At 38.5% G+C, this 16,499-nt stretch overlaps 2 protein-coding genes across 4 annotated transcripts in view; both read right to left on the reverse strand.

Moving 5' to 3' along the window:
* cep170bb (centrosomal protein 170Bb) overlaps nucleotides 1-7,552 on the reverse strand; it is a 30,690-nt gene extending 23,138 nt beyond the window's left edge. The window contains exons 1-2 of one of the 3 annotated variants that reach the window (XM_049485186.1): nucleotides 7,377-7,552; nucleotides 2,240-2,374 (exon numbers count right to left, since the gene is read on the reverse strand). In XM_049485186.1, the coding sequence (XP_049341143.1) occupies nucleotides 2,240-2,344 (105 nt within the window). In that variant the 5' untranslated portion in view covers nucleotides 2,345-2,374; nucleotides 7,377-7,552. The remainder of the gene's footprint in view (nucleotides 1-2,239; nucleotides 2,375-7,376) is intronic. The other 2 variants (XM_049485177.1, XM_049485182.1) reach the window with 2 other exon arrangements.
* A 1,937-nt stretch (nucleotides 7,553-9,489) lies between these two features.
* The window catches only part of LOC103026930 (RAC-alpha serine/threonine-protein kinase), a 28,502-nt gene continuing 21,492 nt past the window's right edge, over nucleotides 9,490-16,499 (reverse strand). The window contains exons 6-14 of the mRNA XM_007252921.4: nucleotides 15,727-15,858; nucleotides 15,580-15,645; nucleotides 15,367-15,435; nucleotides 14,162-14,287; nucleotides 13,445-13,573; nucleotides 12,022-12,236; nucleotides 11,576-11,663; nucleotides 10,461-10,563; nucleotides 9,490-10,338 (exon numbers count right to left, since the gene is read on the reverse strand). Coding sequence (XP_007252983.1) covers nucleotides 10,259-10,338; nucleotides 10,461-10,563; nucleotides 11,576-11,663; nucleotides 12,022-12,236; nucleotides 13,445-13,573; nucleotides 14,162-14,287; nucleotides 15,367-15,435; nucleotides 15,580-15,645; nucleotides 15,727-15,858 — 1,008 coding nt within the window. The 3' untranslated portion in view covers nucleotides 9,490-10,258. The remainder of the gene's footprint in view (nucleotides 10,339-10,460; nucleotides 10,564-11,575; nucleotides 11,664-12,021; nucleotides 12,237-13,444; nucleotides 13,574-14,161; nucleotides 14,288-15,366; nucleotides 15,436-15,579; nucleotides 15,646-15,726; nucleotides 15,859-16,499) is intronic.

The following is a 16,499-nucleotide window of genomic DNA, read 5'->3' on the forward strand; positions in this document are numbered from 1 at the left end:
ACACAAAACCCCATCCACTCCTCATTCATGTGATGGACAGATCTTGCGTTGTCCCTAAGAAACAACTATCAATGCCTCAATTAGAGCACTGTGCAGCTCTCAGCACTGACCAGCTGGCAAAGACAAAGCATACAGAATTGACCGCATTGTTCTCGCCCCGCCTCTGAACTCATTTAACAACTGTGCTGCATTGGCTACAGTCAAACTGATGCTGCAACAAGATGCTTGTGGCCCTGCAGATCTCTGAGATTTAGAATGTAATACCCTAACCTGAAAGGGAATGCTATGCATGACACAAAAAGACAATACTCCAATACCTGAACATAGGCCTTTCAGTGCCAAATGAGTTCTAGCCAGTTACAGCAGCGTTATGTTGCATTATTACCTTATTTTAAAAGGAATAGGAAGAATAGAAGCACTAACATGTTGCTACTCTGGTTCTGTAATTCTCAGCTTGTCCATAAAAGCATGTGTCCTGTAATGATTGCTCAAATTGCAAATTTCACTTTCTGACTGTAGGCGCACAGAAAATGTAAAGAAAATTCACCCTCCTTTTGCCTCAATCAGTTCAGAGGCTGTACAAAACAACTTTTTTTATAGCATTTTAGTAAAAGAAACAACAGTTATTAGCAACATAAAGTGCTTAGTTTCAGCCACCATCATGTGTATTATACCAACAAAGACAAAACAGTGGCAGAAAAAACATTGCCAGACTAGTGTTTTGGCCGTTTGCACAGGTTACAGCATAAATTCTACACTGATTAAGTGCAGAAGCATAAATGGGCCTTAAACCGTGTGCAGAAGACTACACTTGTTTTAGCTTTCCTAACACTGCAAAACACTGCAAAAGTATCTCCACAAATTCAGAGGGGGAGGTAAGCTGATTCAAAAGGTCTTTAAGGACACTGAGCTGATTTTTCTGGGCATTCAGCAAACAAAAGCCCATATTTATGTTTTCTCGTGGTCCCACAGCTGCTTAGTTTGGTGGTGTATAGGAGTAAGGAATAAGATATGTGATGTTTGTGTAAGTCAGCCGGTTGTACTTTAAAATCATCTTGTTGTCCTTATAGAAGTGTAAAGACTTAATTTATGTGACTGTTCCAGGGACTGCTATCCTAAACTTGCTTTTGATTGGTGCACAGCACTTTCTCACGCTGTACGGGGATCTTGGCCTTTGTTTATAAATTGTTTTTGAATATTCTCAAGCAGATAGAGAATGCACATTTCTTGGGCACTGGTTTAGTATCTCAACGGCCTTTAACTCACCTGCTCATGTCCTAACATGTCCTAGTTATTTCAGCTTATCTAAAATTAATTTTATTACAAAAAAGCGTAGGGTTTAATATTAGAGATGAGTGATTGCATTAGATTTGTGATGCTACTACTTTAATCATACCAGCTACCAGAATTAACAACTCCATATAAATGCTTATTCTATTTGATTCACATAAAATAAATGTTAAGACATTCATTTGAATGTTTTAAATGCGATCAGCTACCGGAGCCCTGAGGGACCACTATTGGCTTTGCTCTCTTTGGGTGGGTAGACGGCGCTCTCTCTCCCCTCATCACTCCAAAGGGTGATGTCCCTCAGACAAGGCATCTATAAGCTGATGTATCAGAACCGAGTTGCTGAGCTTTCCTCCGAGTGCACTGTGATGCTACATGGCAAATCCACATCAGCAGCAGTTCAATAAGAGGCGGTGGCTGACTTCACATGTATCGGAGGAGCCATGTGCTAGTCTTGGGGCATCACTAGTAATAGGGGGAGTCCTAATGATTGGGTTGGGTAAAACAATTTGAAATAAAATGATACAAAAAATGCTTCATACGTCCTTAATTCTGTTAAAAGTGTATAAAGTTTAAAAAAGGAGAAATAATACAAACATTCTAAACATTTCAGTAAACAAAAGCTAAAGATAATGGTGGAGACAGGAAACAAACTCTCTTTGGAAAACATGATGATAGTGCACTGAAAAACAGGAGACAAGGACTAGTAAGGGCATCAGAGGCAGTCAACAAAAGATACTGAAGATACTGAAAAACAAAGACTGATATAAAATCAGCTGTTAAAAAGAGCGGAACTGAACGAGTAAGAGATTTGAAGGACAATGTGGTTAACATTATTATTATTATTATTCATTCTAGTAATGTCACAATTTTGGTCGCTTTCTTGCCTCGTATCTAACAACTACAACTCCCATAGTCCACCTCCTTCAGCAATCCATGTTCATCTCACCTGCAGCATGAGCTCACAGTCCTCTCGGCCCACAAAAATCATCTCCCGTGGCAGCCGGTGCCGGGTACCCGAGCTGCTCACCAGGAACCATGATGTCACACTCATCTTTACTCTCCGGGGAAACCCCTTTGCATCCTGAGAAACAGACAGATGGGTGTAGTAAATTACACAAAGGTTGCAGAAAAAAGATTTGACATTAATAAATTACAGCAAGTCAAAAATATATTATAGCAAGACATCAACAGTGAGTAAACTTTATAATCGAACTTGCTGTTGTAACATATTTCGATCAAATGGGAAATAAATATCTAATCTCTGCATTTACCATTCGGTGCTTTTTACGGTGTAGAAATGATTATTAAGTTTTGGCATACAGATATGGACACTTTTGGTCAGTTAATTTGATTAGAAATCAAATTAAATGCATTCACGTGAAGCCCCACATCATCTTCTCAAGCTGTTGGTAATGCAATGACATTGGAGCTGAACTCGCTTAGAGGAGAACACTAAATCCTAATTCTCTTACATCAGGTCATTGTTAGGGCTGTGCATTGGCAAGAATATGATGAAACAACATATATCACTATATAGGGGATGTGATATAAACAAGCAAATATACTGTATTGAGATCATTCTTCAGTTCAATTTGGGAAAACATAAAGGAAAGTTTACATTTGTGCAATCAGAAGAGTGGTATTTGAGTACAAAAATGCTATCTATGACAAGGGTTTGAACAGAACACACATTTAAACTCTTTCTTACATGTAATCTATTCATTACAAATATATACTGTGTTTTTGAGAACCGATATAGTACTGCTAAACTAATAATATTATCACAATACTGTACATCAACAATACATCAATACCCCTAGCCATTAATCAAACCCAGGGAGAGTGAGGCTGTGCTCAGTTAAGTTCTCTGAGAGGAATGGATGGCCATGGCATGACCAGAGAGTGAACCTGTGACCTCCTTATAACAGAGCCAATGCTTATAAGACTGCACCACTTTGGAAGACCCCCGTGCTGTACTTTCTGTACTTTGCAATAGCGAGGGTTTAACATTATCACTTCTGATGAAAGACTTAAAAACATTCTCTTGACCTGACTTTAAGATGAGTGTGAAAATCTCAAATCACTTAAATCCTCTTCTGACCTTCTCTCTCTAAAGAGCAGCTTAATATTAGAGTCTGTGAAGGTTTAAGTGTTTAGTCTAGCTTACTCTCAGCTTACTCTGAGCTGTATCAGTTATTAGGGGTTTAATTCCACAGTTAACGGCTCTGAAATCCTGATATTATCCTGCACTTTAGGTTGGTGTCTAAACTTTCATGGCTGCTTCATTGTTATCTGCAGTGATTCAGTGTCTGCAGGTTTTCATTTCAGCAGAGTAAGACTTCACATAATTGATCGTTTAAACCAGGGGCTGCCACACCAGCTCACAGCAGAAAAGCAGGAAACGGGACGCCCCAGGACTTTAAGTTCTCTAATGGTTCTCGAGGGATTCAAGATGCATATAAGATACTTATAAAATACTTGACATGAGCTTGGTATTAGTTATAATATCACAGATAATTGATTTGGGGTTGTAAGGCTGTGTATTCATGTCTTTGGCAGTATGTGAATTTAAGTACATATACTTCACTGCAAAAGGTTTGATGAACATGCACACTAGGTTTTGATGAGATGGCCAACATTTATATGACTTTGAGTTTTATGACTTTCAATCTTTGGCCAATCAGAACAGTCAAAGAATACATACTACTAAACTGTTATCTAGCAGTTGGGGTTTAAACACAAAATGAACAACTGTCTGCAAGCAATATTTAATAAAGAATGGAAACTATTCATTAAAAAACACAATAGTGTTTTTTTTAAGAATCAATACAGTATAGCTAAAATAATACCATGATACTTTAATCTATCAATATTTTAGGCAGATGGTTGATTTTTTTTGGAGGGCTACTGTGGTATCCCAGGTGACTGCTAAGTATGAGCTAATACATCTCTACATCATACATGATTCGAGGAGGACACTAACCTTTAACCCTGTAATATTAATGAATATGTGCCCATTCTGTCTGGCATCACATTGTCTGGAGTGTTGGGTGGAGAGGGTGGGTATAGTATCACTATACAGTACTTTATTTCAATATATTGTGATATATTGCAATACTGTAAGCAAGTCGATATATTGGGATTATTTTTTTATGCAGTGGTACCTGAAGACAAGAGAACAGCACTGCTATGTAGCGGTCTGAGATTTACCACAACACCACATGAACCACTGTCTGCCACTAACCTTTATATGTTGACATTATATACTGAAATATTGAAAAAAAATTGTATACCACAACAAATTGTGACATACAAAAAGTGGCATAAAGTTATCCAAAAGCAGTGTGTAAGACTGGTGGAGAAGAACATGCCAAGATGCACGAAAACTGTGATTAAAAACCAGGGTTATTCCACCAAATATTGATTTCTGAGCTCCTAAAACATTATGAATATGAACTTGTTTTCTTGCATTATTTGAGGTCTGAAAGCTCTGCATCTTTTTTGTTATTGCAGCCATTTCTAATTTTCTGCAAATAAATTTCTAAATGATTTAAATATTTTTATTTGGAAATTGGGAGAAATAATGTTCATTTTACTCAACAAACAAACACCTATAAATAGAAAACTGATTCAGAAACTGAAGTGGTCTCTTAATGTTTTTGATAGATATATATGAACATTAAATTATTGTCCAGCCCTATGCTGCAATAAAGCAGTGGTTTTCAGGGACCCCCAAATGGTCCATGTTAGAAATTTATAAAAATGTCATAGACAACTTATAGAGTTTAAACACTTCTAATTGTGAGGTTTCTGAACATTAGTGTGTTTAAAAGGCAAATCAAACAGTGAACCACATCATCTGACATCCTGCCTACTTTAATCCACACATTGAACGTGCTACATATACTGCATAATCCAGAGCATTTGTGCATGTGTGTGTGTTGACATTGTGGCTAAAATCTGCTGATGGAGATGACAGCTGTCTGACAGAATCAGCGACATTGGCTGAGACTGCAGCCGACACACGGTGGAGGAATGTAAATATCAGTGCTGCAGGTCTGAAATAAAGGGAGTATCTGCAGTCCTGCAGCCCTGCAGCCTCAGCCGGCTCAGCAACACACTCTGTCAGCACACCGGCACTGGTACAGCACCACACACACCGATTCAAAGAGCAGGAGTGATCTGGATGATAAATATGGATTTAGCTGCCCAGCCCATTCTGCCACTGATCTCTAATCTCACTGTGTGCTCTAAACCCTGCACTCAGCCATTTCTGATCAAATGGACAGATTAAATATTTCCGCCTCTGAACGCTGGAACTGACACTCTGGACATCTTTCCAATGTTCTGTGGATAACGACAGACTCAAGTTCAAATTTTTTCATTAAAGTTTCATGTGAACACAGGGTCAAACTGTCATCTTATTCAGTCGTCTTACTGACCAAGTTACACTGCACTGTGGCAGAACTTTGTGGTTCGACCAGGATCACCAAGTTGGCCGACCAGCTTGACCAGTGTGACCAAGCATGAACAAAGCCAAATGTAACATACACTATGCTTGTCAAGGGCTGGTTAACCAGGTAGATTACCAGTTTAGGGTATGTTCGCACCTAAATTACCAGCTTTTTGTCACCCATAAAGATAAAAAAACTAGCGAAGTAATCAGTAACCAGCTACCAACAGCTGCTGGTCTTGATTTGGATTAAAAAAAATATGAAATGTCATCATTTATTTATTTGTGCACTGATTTTACATTATCTCAATCAATCAATGTTAGAAGCAAGTGTATAAGAGCCCCAACCATTCAAAATCTTGAAATGAATTTTGATTCAATGTCAGAATTTTAACTTTACCCAATGCTTAATAGGCAGTGTTCAATAAAGATTGTTTAAGGTTTTTTCCCCCAATTATCAACAATTACATACATTCAATTTTGTCTGCTATAAGGAAAGTCTATCAATTGCATAAAATCTAACCATCATTACAGCTTAAAAAAGCCACTGTTCAATACATATTTCAATTAGCTGAGGTCAGCTAGAAATTTAGCTAGATTTGATAATTGGTTGTTTTCTTCGCCGCTGACGAAGTCCTGTTAGCCTAATTCGCCAACCCTGTTATATCCCCCTCCCTTTAATGGGTCTATAATTATGGTAAAATGCGGGTAAATCAGTTTTTTTTTTGTGGGAGGGGTTAACGTGACTATAATTATTACCACACTGACAGGAGCAGCGTGTACAGACGTTAGCTATGTGTATAGCTAGCTGTATATAGTGTATAGTCTACGGGCTGTATCCTCACACACACCACAGGCCACCTGAGGCAGAGGCTACTGTATATGAACCGGCTAGTTCCAGCAGAGCCGTGCAGATACTGACTCTGTGAGGGAATGATGAGCTGCGAGGTGATAAACCCGCCCTACACGCCCTGTGTTTGGGGGTTTATTATAGTTTATGGTTTTTTTTGGGGGGGGAGTGTCAGCGCGCGGAGCGGAGGGACACGGCAGGGATGGGTGCTGCTGTGAGGCCCGCGCGGTGCTGCTGCTGCTGCTGAGGGCAGTGATTCAGCACAACACCCCTCAACCCCTCCTCACTGCCCCGCACAGACTCCGGGAGCAGCCGCCCGGTTCTCACGGGCTCTTTACCGGGTTCTAATGGACCCGAGAGGAACCGACTGAGACAGGTAGGCGCCGCAGCACCAGCGCGAGCCCAGCCCAGCCCCCCTCCCCCAGACATCACTCCCCCCTACAGCCGCTGCTCTCAGACCCTCACAGCGTGCTGTACTGATGAAGCTCCAGACTGTATAACATAAACCGCTGAGGAGACTGTGAAGCTTTTTTCATCATCATCATCCCTACCCTCATCTTCATCTCCTCCACCTGATGAAGGAATGGCGCTGTCAGGAGGAGCTGTCAGCGTCAGAGCGCGCGCTACGCTCCCCCAGCGCCATTCTGCCTCCAGGTGAAGAAGATAAGGAGGATGCAGCTGCTGCTGCTCCTGGTGATGATGATAGTGGTGGTGAGGATGAAGGATGATAAAAGTGATAAAGCCTCTGCACGCAGGTCAGAGCGGGACCGGTCCACTTACCTCCTGGCCGCCGTCAGTGCGCGCGGCCTCCGTGCATCTCCTCCTCCTCCCGCAGCTTCAGATCAGACACCAGCTCCAGTCTCCACCCTGCAGACAGCGGCTCTGTGCGCGCGCGTGCGCGTGCCTGTTTATGTACGTGTGTGTGTGTGAGAGAGATGTCGTGGTATTTGATTCCAGCAGCGCCACCTGCAGACCGGCAGCAGGTATGAAGACACCAGCCTGCATCTCTCTATATATTGATGTGACTTTCCCATTTAATATTCATATACATACACAAATCATATATACATCAAATTTAGCCATCCATATAATTGGGTTTGAATTATATGACATTTTGAATTGTATGTATTACATATAACCAGCAATATAATGCTTATATTGTATGTATTAAATGCTTATATAAATAATCAATTGATGAGATAAGATAAGATAAGATAAGATAAGATAAGATAAGATAAGATAAGATAAGATATGATAAGAAACGCAAAGGGATAGCACGGCACTCAGTACAAAAAAAAAATGATAAAATAAACAGTACAATATATACAATATAAATAATAAAAAGTAAAGATCTCTTCAGACTGTATTTACAAACATTTGCTCATTGCCTTTTAGTTGCACAGAAGTAATGGAGAGATATTTTACATTATGTTACACTAAAAAAAAAAAATTCTTGAAGCGCCAGCATTAATAATATAAATAATGAATTAATTTAAAAAACAACAATAATAAAAAAAATACATACTCTAATGCATTTTAAATAAATAATTATATTTCTATTATTTATATATATATATATATATATATATATATATATATATATATATATATTTTTTTTTTTTTTATTAATTGATCTTAGATTTGGGTTGTACATGTTATTTTTGTCAGTTAAATTAAAATAAAAATACTAAATTCTATAATTTAAAATACTAAATTAATTAGTATTAACTATTATAATTATTGTTGTTGTTAATAATATTATTATTAATATTTTAACACATTTATAATAATATTAATTTATTTGAATACACATGACAGGGTACACGACTGGGCGCTAGGGGGACGCCCCACCCACGCGACTGCACGATGTCGTCATTCGCCGGTGCGTCAGGTACTGGCGACGTCCTGATTGGTTGATAAAAAGGAGCTCTTTTATCCGGATTCCGCTATCAGACACACCTCACATCATCAACCGTCCTCTGGATTAAACCAATCAGATACACTGATACTGCAGACCACGTGCGTGACTGATGTGTGTGTAGCCCCTCCTCACTCTGCTGCAGCTAAAGAGAAGCTGAGGTCACTCAGTCACGTACAGAAATAAAACATAGTAATATTACTAATACTACTACTACTACTAATAATAATATAATAATAATAATTATTATTTATTTATATGGCACTTTTTTACCCAAGAGAAGCTTAAAATATTTAACAAGGACAAAAACAAAAGAGCCAGAGGGTCATTTAAGGCAGTTGTCCCCGAAACACAAATAGGCTATGGTGTTTCAGGTGCTTGTTATGCAGTTGCTGGGCAATTGCTAGGCTGTTCCAAGTGGATGCTGTGTTGCTGCTAAGCGGTTTCATGTGGTTGCTATGGTGACACAGGTAGTTGCTGTGCTTTTGGACTTTTGGGCTGAGACCAGCCTGCATGGTCCTTTTCATGTTTGGTTCGGAGCTCAGAGCATCCATATCTTACAAAAAAAGAAGAATACTGATCTGACCACAATAATTTCACTGTGTGATGGTCCATCCCAGATGCCTCTGATTCCAGAGACATCAACACTTGTTTACATGAGTAACATAAGGCTTATGGTTTAAACGGTAAAGTTTTCAGTGCTATTTATGAACGTAATTTTGTACTGTAGTGCTTGACAAATTTGTTTCCACAGTAACCCCAAGTACCAACATGATTCTATCCGCTACTGTAGATTGATGTTTTCTTGATTGTTTTCTTGAAAGCCGAAAACATCTTGAGTTCATACTGTCTACAATAAAATAAAAGGCGAAGAAGTAAATGTAAGAAACACGACTGACAGTAAACATATTCTGGGCTTAGAACAAAACAAAACTGAGTGTTAAATTTTAAAAGCATTAAAATTGGACAAGTGTATGATGCAGACAAACAGACAGAGTTTTTATAACAAAGCTTTTATTTTTAAAGCTGGTGTTTCAGTTATTTTGTCCTTCACTCCACTCCCCCATTGACAGATTAAAATAAGTTAAAATCTGAGAGACTTCCAATCCAGAGCAGCACATTCACACCAGAGTCTAGAAAAATAACAACAAAGACAACAACAGAGGGTGTGGCTGAGATTCAGAATAAAAACCACCAGAGAACTAACTGAACAGGAAAAGAATGAGTGAAATGAGAGACAGAACAGCCGTTTACATTCGGCTCCCCACTGTAGAGCAGATTCATTCGAATGCACCCTCTGAACTGCTACTAAATACAGATATGTGACTTTTATTTTGTATTTCTTTGAGTTTAAATGTGACACTAATTAGAAAACACATAAACTAGTGAGAACACTTAGACGACTGAGGTCCCCCTCAGCTGTAATTAAGAGTGGAATGATGTCATCATTATTGATCAGAGGACAGCAAGCGCTGAGGGTAAAACCTCCTTCAGATCATGAGGAATAATTATTATAATATTTACACTAATTATTATTTTTTTTAGATGGAGTGTTTATCATTGTAAATCATCAGGCAGCTGTCCATCTTTACATTAAGGCCCCTCATGACCACCGGCACTGTGCGTGCAGTGTGGTGCATGATGTAAGCAATGAACCTGGGAGCGCTCAAAAAAGAGCGGAGTGTGTAAAGATTAGGTCTGTGGGGATGTGTGGATCTGCAGTGCATGTACACGTGTGTGTGTGTTATGCTGTGCCGCTGGCCGAGTAGGAGAACTGAGGGAAATGGGGTCTTTTGTCACCATCCAGCATCTCCATACTTTCATCTGAGAGAGAAGAGAAACACAAAAATCAGCTCTTCTTCCACCACAAGAGGGCGCTCATCACCTGCAGTTATTCCACTCAGACACCAGGTTCTGCATCATCCTGTATAAACAGCAGTCAGTACCTTGTCCAGGGGGGGTGATGGTGATGGCTTGTCCTGTAAACTCCACGTCAAAATACCGCGTGTCCGTTTCTGACGTCACCTGGGGCTTAAAGGGTGGAGCGAGCTGCAGAGGAATAGAGAGAGAGAGAGAGAGAGAGGAAAAAAATAAGATGTAATACATTGTAATGTATTACATCTACATCTGCTCTACTGACTACACTACTGAATAGACTAGGGCTTCACAATGTTAGCGAAAACCATCACTGCAGCATTTTTTTTTATGTATTTATATATTAACAATGTATTTTTATGTACTGTATATAGTGATATATAATGTATAAATGGCCCATGTTAAATAATATTGACAAATTTTGGTATCCAAGATACAGAAAGTAAAATAAATGATGTTGGGTAGATATATTGTGCCCCTGGTAGATGTCTATAGGAAAATGAAAACAATATGGATTTTCCTTTTGTATCAAACAGCAAAAAAGTTGTTGCACAATGTGTTTGTATATACAGTACTTTGCTTTATATAACACTGCAGGCGATATATTGTGCAGTCCTAGATTAGTGTGCATGAATATTGTATATCAGCTACCAGTACCATTTGGAGACAAGCATTATAATTTATAAAACATCAGCTAATACAAATCTGATCAAATTACTTTAATACTGAATATCATTTAATACCTGTCTGTGCTAAATACTTTGATACAGAGTTTGATCTAAGACCAGTATAAGCTGAGTACTTTGATACTGAGAATCAGCTACAGTAAAACCAGTCTGATCAGATTACTGTTATTTTTAATTTCAGACAATATCAGTCCTTTAAGTATTACTAATATGATTCAATGCTCTTAATTTTGAGAATTTTGAATCTAAACATCACTTGTTAATGATTTGATCAGTATTTCAATCAATTCAGTCTGAACCGAATATCAAGATATAGAGCATCAACACTCTGAAGCACGCCCACATGGCTGTATGTTGGTTTGATATAAGGGTAGCAAATGTTTTCTTAGCTCCTTAAACTGCATTTATAATTTGATAAATAAATTATTCAGTACTAAAAATATATATTTTATTATGGTTTTAATGTTCATTAGCACCCAAACAGAAAGTGCAACTCTCACCTTCTTTTCATAGACGTCCTTCCACTCTATACCGGCAAAGAATTTATGCTGCATGATCTCTTTAGCATCCTCCGGCCCTCCACCTAACCTGCACACAGATCACACACCTGTTATGAAGCACCTGTTCATCCAGATAAATTAGTGTTGGGATGTGTGGTGTCTGATATTTGCTTCTTTAATTTTACATGGGGGCTAAAAGGGCTAACTAGTTAACAAGTTTTTTTTTAGTTAGCAAGTAGTGGAAGCTTATACTCCACTAATTAGAACTGGAACCATGATGCTAATGAAGCAAGCAAGCAATTGACACTCCATTACGTAGCACTAGAGATAAAGTTAATGTAGCTAACATTTAATGGAAGCATATGTCCCACCAATTACCCCACAGGGGGTGTGGTTTAATGCAGAGAAACAGCTTTAGGATAAGGGGATGAGTGTTTGGGGCTGACCTTTGCTTCGGGTCTTTTTGCAGAAGTCCAGCCAGCAGATCTTTGGCCTCTGGGCTGAGTGTTCGGGGGAAGCGGATCTCCTCCATTAAGATCAGCTCAAACAGCTTCTCATGGTCCTGACTGTAGAATGGCAGCCGACCGCACATCATCTCGTACATCACCACTCCCAGTCCCCACCAGTCCACCGCTCGACCGTAATCATTATCCTCCAGAACCTGGAAGATGAGTACAGCCAGTCACGTTCATTGTGTATGTGATCAGGTCAGGCATTGGCTGAAATGTTCAATAATATTGACAGGAATATATTGTGTGCAAAATATTTTTCTGTGATTGTCATATTATCTTAATTGGTGTGATGCAATAAAATAACCATATTTGGTTCGATAAAGATTAGAGACTATGGGAACTATCATGCTATCTTACACCCCCGTCAACTGTCTATTTTCACAAAAATAGCATCAGAGTTTTTATATATTTATACTAATGGCCGTGGTGGTCTGGCAGTGATGTGTCTTCAGGTCATTTTGTACTCCCCCTCTTGTCACACAAACACACACACACACATAGACGCAACTGCAGAGTTCAAATCCAGCTTTTACATCAACAATAAACAGAATAAAGAATAAAATAACATTGCTGTTCCTTTAAATTACCTGCTGGAGCACCTTTACAGTGTGAATACGCAGGTCAGTATCCTTTGCTGAGATGGGAAAAAGCTATGCGCTGTTAAAATTTCAACACGCCAAAGTCAGAGCGCAGCTGGCTCTTAAAGGGAATGATAACTGGCTCACTGATTGATTTATTTCATGATACACCTATGATTAACTATAAGAATTAGTACATGCCTTTTGCGAAAGGCATATTTTTTGCACCCTCATGATACCAAAGACACACCGACACACCCTTTATTTAGCTGCGCGATGCACAATTGTGCTGTGCGCTATAAGGCCCTATATGACCCAAATGTTGAGCAAACACACACACATATACACATATTTTCTTGTGCTTGTAGGGAATTGTATTATTATGGCCAATAGAATAGGACTCTCTGGATCAAATAAACAGGAACCTACTGGCACCATACCTAATGTCAGGCATAAGCTAGAGGGGTATAAAGTTGCAGTAGAACTGTTTTCTGTGGAATAATGGTGCTCCATACAATACTTTTGGGATCAGTTGGGGAATCGGCGATGATAAGGTGTGATCATCCAATATCCTGGCCTCGCGTTTTCATGCAAATACACTGATTAATAATATATTATGGTGCAATACATGACACAGAGCTTAAGAGGTTAATATTTTCTATGATATAAAAAAAAAAACTAAGAATAAAGAGTTGTCCCAATAAGTTTGTCCATACACTGTATGTGGGTGTGAAGGACCTCGATTATGTGCTAAAGAACATTAGTGGAGCGGACGTTACCTCTGGAGCCAGGTACTCTGGCGTTCCACAGAATGTTTTCATCGTAGCCCCTTCTGTTATTCCCTCCTTACACAGGCCAAAGTCTGTGATCTTAATGTGACCGTCTTTATCCAGCATCAGGTTTTCCAGCTGTGCAGTGGAAACAACAACTACATCACACATTCTTCTTCATTTAACTACTCTGACTAAACACAGAAATATAACAGCCCACAAAGAGGAACATACACAAAAACACTTTGTAAACAGACTGGCTATTATGTTGCAAAACTGGCAGAGAGCAAAGAGGAACCAGAGAGTACACAACCATTATTTTACAATATGCAAAACATATATTGAATAGTGTGAATTACAGAAAAAGTATGTTTATACAAAAATGCTTAATAATGTTTACATTATCCACACATCACTCTGACGGACTGTAATACAGAACAGGGGTACAGAGGATGAGCTATAATGTTCATATGATCCACATATTCATTCGGACAGACTGTAATACGCTAAAGAATGTGCAGAGGCTGCTCTATAATGCTCTGTTTTGTGCATATGATCTTGACAGGCGTTCTGACAGACAATACACTAAAGAAAATGTGGCATCTAATCTAGTCTTTTTTATAGACCATAAAAGAATAACTGATTTATATAACTGAGTGATAACAGAAATAATCAGAAGCTGCAATGCTAATGTAAACAGGTGTTCAAAAAGCACTGGACACTCACCTTCAGGTCTCTATAAACCACGTTTTTCTCTGAGTGGAGGTAGTCCAGAGCAGAGACGATCTCTGCACCGTAGAAGCGTGCCCTCTCTTCGGAAAACACGCGGTCCCGTGATAAATGGAAAAAGAGCTGGAAATCCAGAGAATTAAGGCAAATTTAACCACTGTTTTTTTCTTTTCTTTTTTTTTTTGCATTTGTTGTCTTAGACAGGCAGGCTAACATGTAATTAAAGCTGAATTAGTTTACACAGACAACATTCCTTAATACAATGCTGCAGATTCATACTGTTTAAAAACTCCACAATTATTGCTGCTAGACTGTAAAAACTAAAAAACACACTGCAGATTCATAGTGGATTACAGTCACTCTGCAATTACTGTTGTCAAACTGTAAATACTACATAGGCTGCATATGCATACTGGATTAAATTAGTTCCACATTTTGCAGATTCATACTGAATTAGAGATGCTACACTCTGAAGATTCATACTGGATTAAATTGTCTCCACAATTATTGCTGTAGGAATGTAAAACACTACACATGCCACAGATGCATACTGGAAAAGAGGTGGTTTTATTTGGGGATTTATACTGGATTACATTAATTATACATTTACTGATGCCAGACTGTATAAACTACATATGCTTCAGATTCAAACTAAATTAGAGACGGTCCACTCTGGAGATTCACACTGGATTCAATTTTCTCCACAATTTTTGATGTCAGAATGTAAAAACTTCACATGCCGCAGATACATACTGGAAAAGAGGTGGTTTAATTGGGGAATTTACACTGGATTCAATTAATTCTACATTTATTGATGCCAGAATGTATAAACTACATATGTGCAGATTCATACTGAATTAGAGATGCTACACTCTGAAGATTCATACTGGATTAAATTTTCTCCACAATTTTTGATGTCAGAATGTAAAAACTACACAGGCCACCGATACATACTGGAAAAGAGGTGCTTTACTCTGGTGTTTTATAATGGATTACATTAATTCTACAGTTATTGCTGCAAGACTATAATAACTACACATGCTCCACATTAATGCTGTATAAAAAAACACTTAAAATCACATCAGTTTAAATGCAGCTTCAGTTGGGCTGTAGTCTTAAAGGTTTGATTCAGATTTGTAGTCACTTTACTCTCACTGCAGCAGAAAGTAAACATCAAATAAGCAGCATTTTACACAGCTCACCTCTCCTCCGTTAGCATACTCCATCACAAAGCACAGCCGATCTTTAGTCTGAAACGAGTGCTTTAGACCCTGAGAAAAACACACACACACAGCATTAGAAATGACTTCTTTACTCATTAACATTTACAGATGAAAGGAGAGAATGTGCATGTGCCTCATCTGTTTTTCTTCTTCAGTTAGAGGAGTAGTGTGTGCAGGTCTGAATGTTCTTACCGTAAGGAATGGGTGTTTGGAGCTCTGTAACACTCTGTTCTCTGTAAGTGTGTGAGTTACTTCATCCTGAAAAAGAACAAGAACCTCAAACACTGCCTTCATAAACACAAGAGCCCAGTAGGATCATTAGTGAAGAGAAAAGCTTACTTTAGCTACAATCACATCCTTCTTCAGGATCTTCATAGCGTAGTATTTACCGCTTGCTCTCTCCTTTACTAAGATCACCTTCCCAAACGTGCCTTTCCCCAGCAGCTTGAGGTATTCAAAGTCATGCATGGTCTGCAGAACACAGAGAATCAACTGAATCATACTATATAAACTCAATAAAACAGCCCAGAAAATTAAAATACAGCTCTGGAAAAAAATAAGAGACCACTTCAGTTTCTGAATCAGTTCTGATTTTGCTATTTATAGGTTTATATTTAAGTAAAATGAACATTGCTGTTTTATTCTATAAACTACAGACAACATTTCTCCCAAATTCCAAATAAAAATATTGTCATTTAGAGCATTTATTTTTAGAAAATGAGAAATGGCTGAAATAACAAAAAAGATGCAGAGCTTTCAGACCTCAAATAATGCAAAGAAAAAAGGTTCATATTCATAAAGTTTTAAGAGTTAAGAAATCAATATTTGAACTCTTAAAACTTTATGAATATGAACCTTTTTTCTTTTTTCTTAATCACAGTTTTTGTGCATCTTGGCATGTTCTCCTCCACCAGTCTTACACACTCCTTTGGGATAACTTTATGCCACTCCTGGTGCAAAAAATCAAGCAGTTCAGATTGGTTTGATGGCTTGTGATCATCCATCTTCCTCTTGATTATATTCCAGAGGTTTTCAATTTGGTAAAATCAAAGAAACTCATCATTTTTAAGTGGCCTCTTATTTTTTTCCAGAGCTGTATATACCGTATGTTC

The sequence above is a fragment of the Astyanax mexicanus genome, chromosome 1 (genome assembly GCF_023375975.1).
Source record: "Astyanax mexicanus isolate ESR-SI-001 chromosome 1, AstMex3_surface, whole genome shotgun sequence".
In the NCBI taxonomy this organism is placed as follows: Eukaryota; Metazoa; Chordata; class Actinopteri; order Characiformes; family Acestrorhamphidae; genus Astyanax; species Astyanax mexicanus.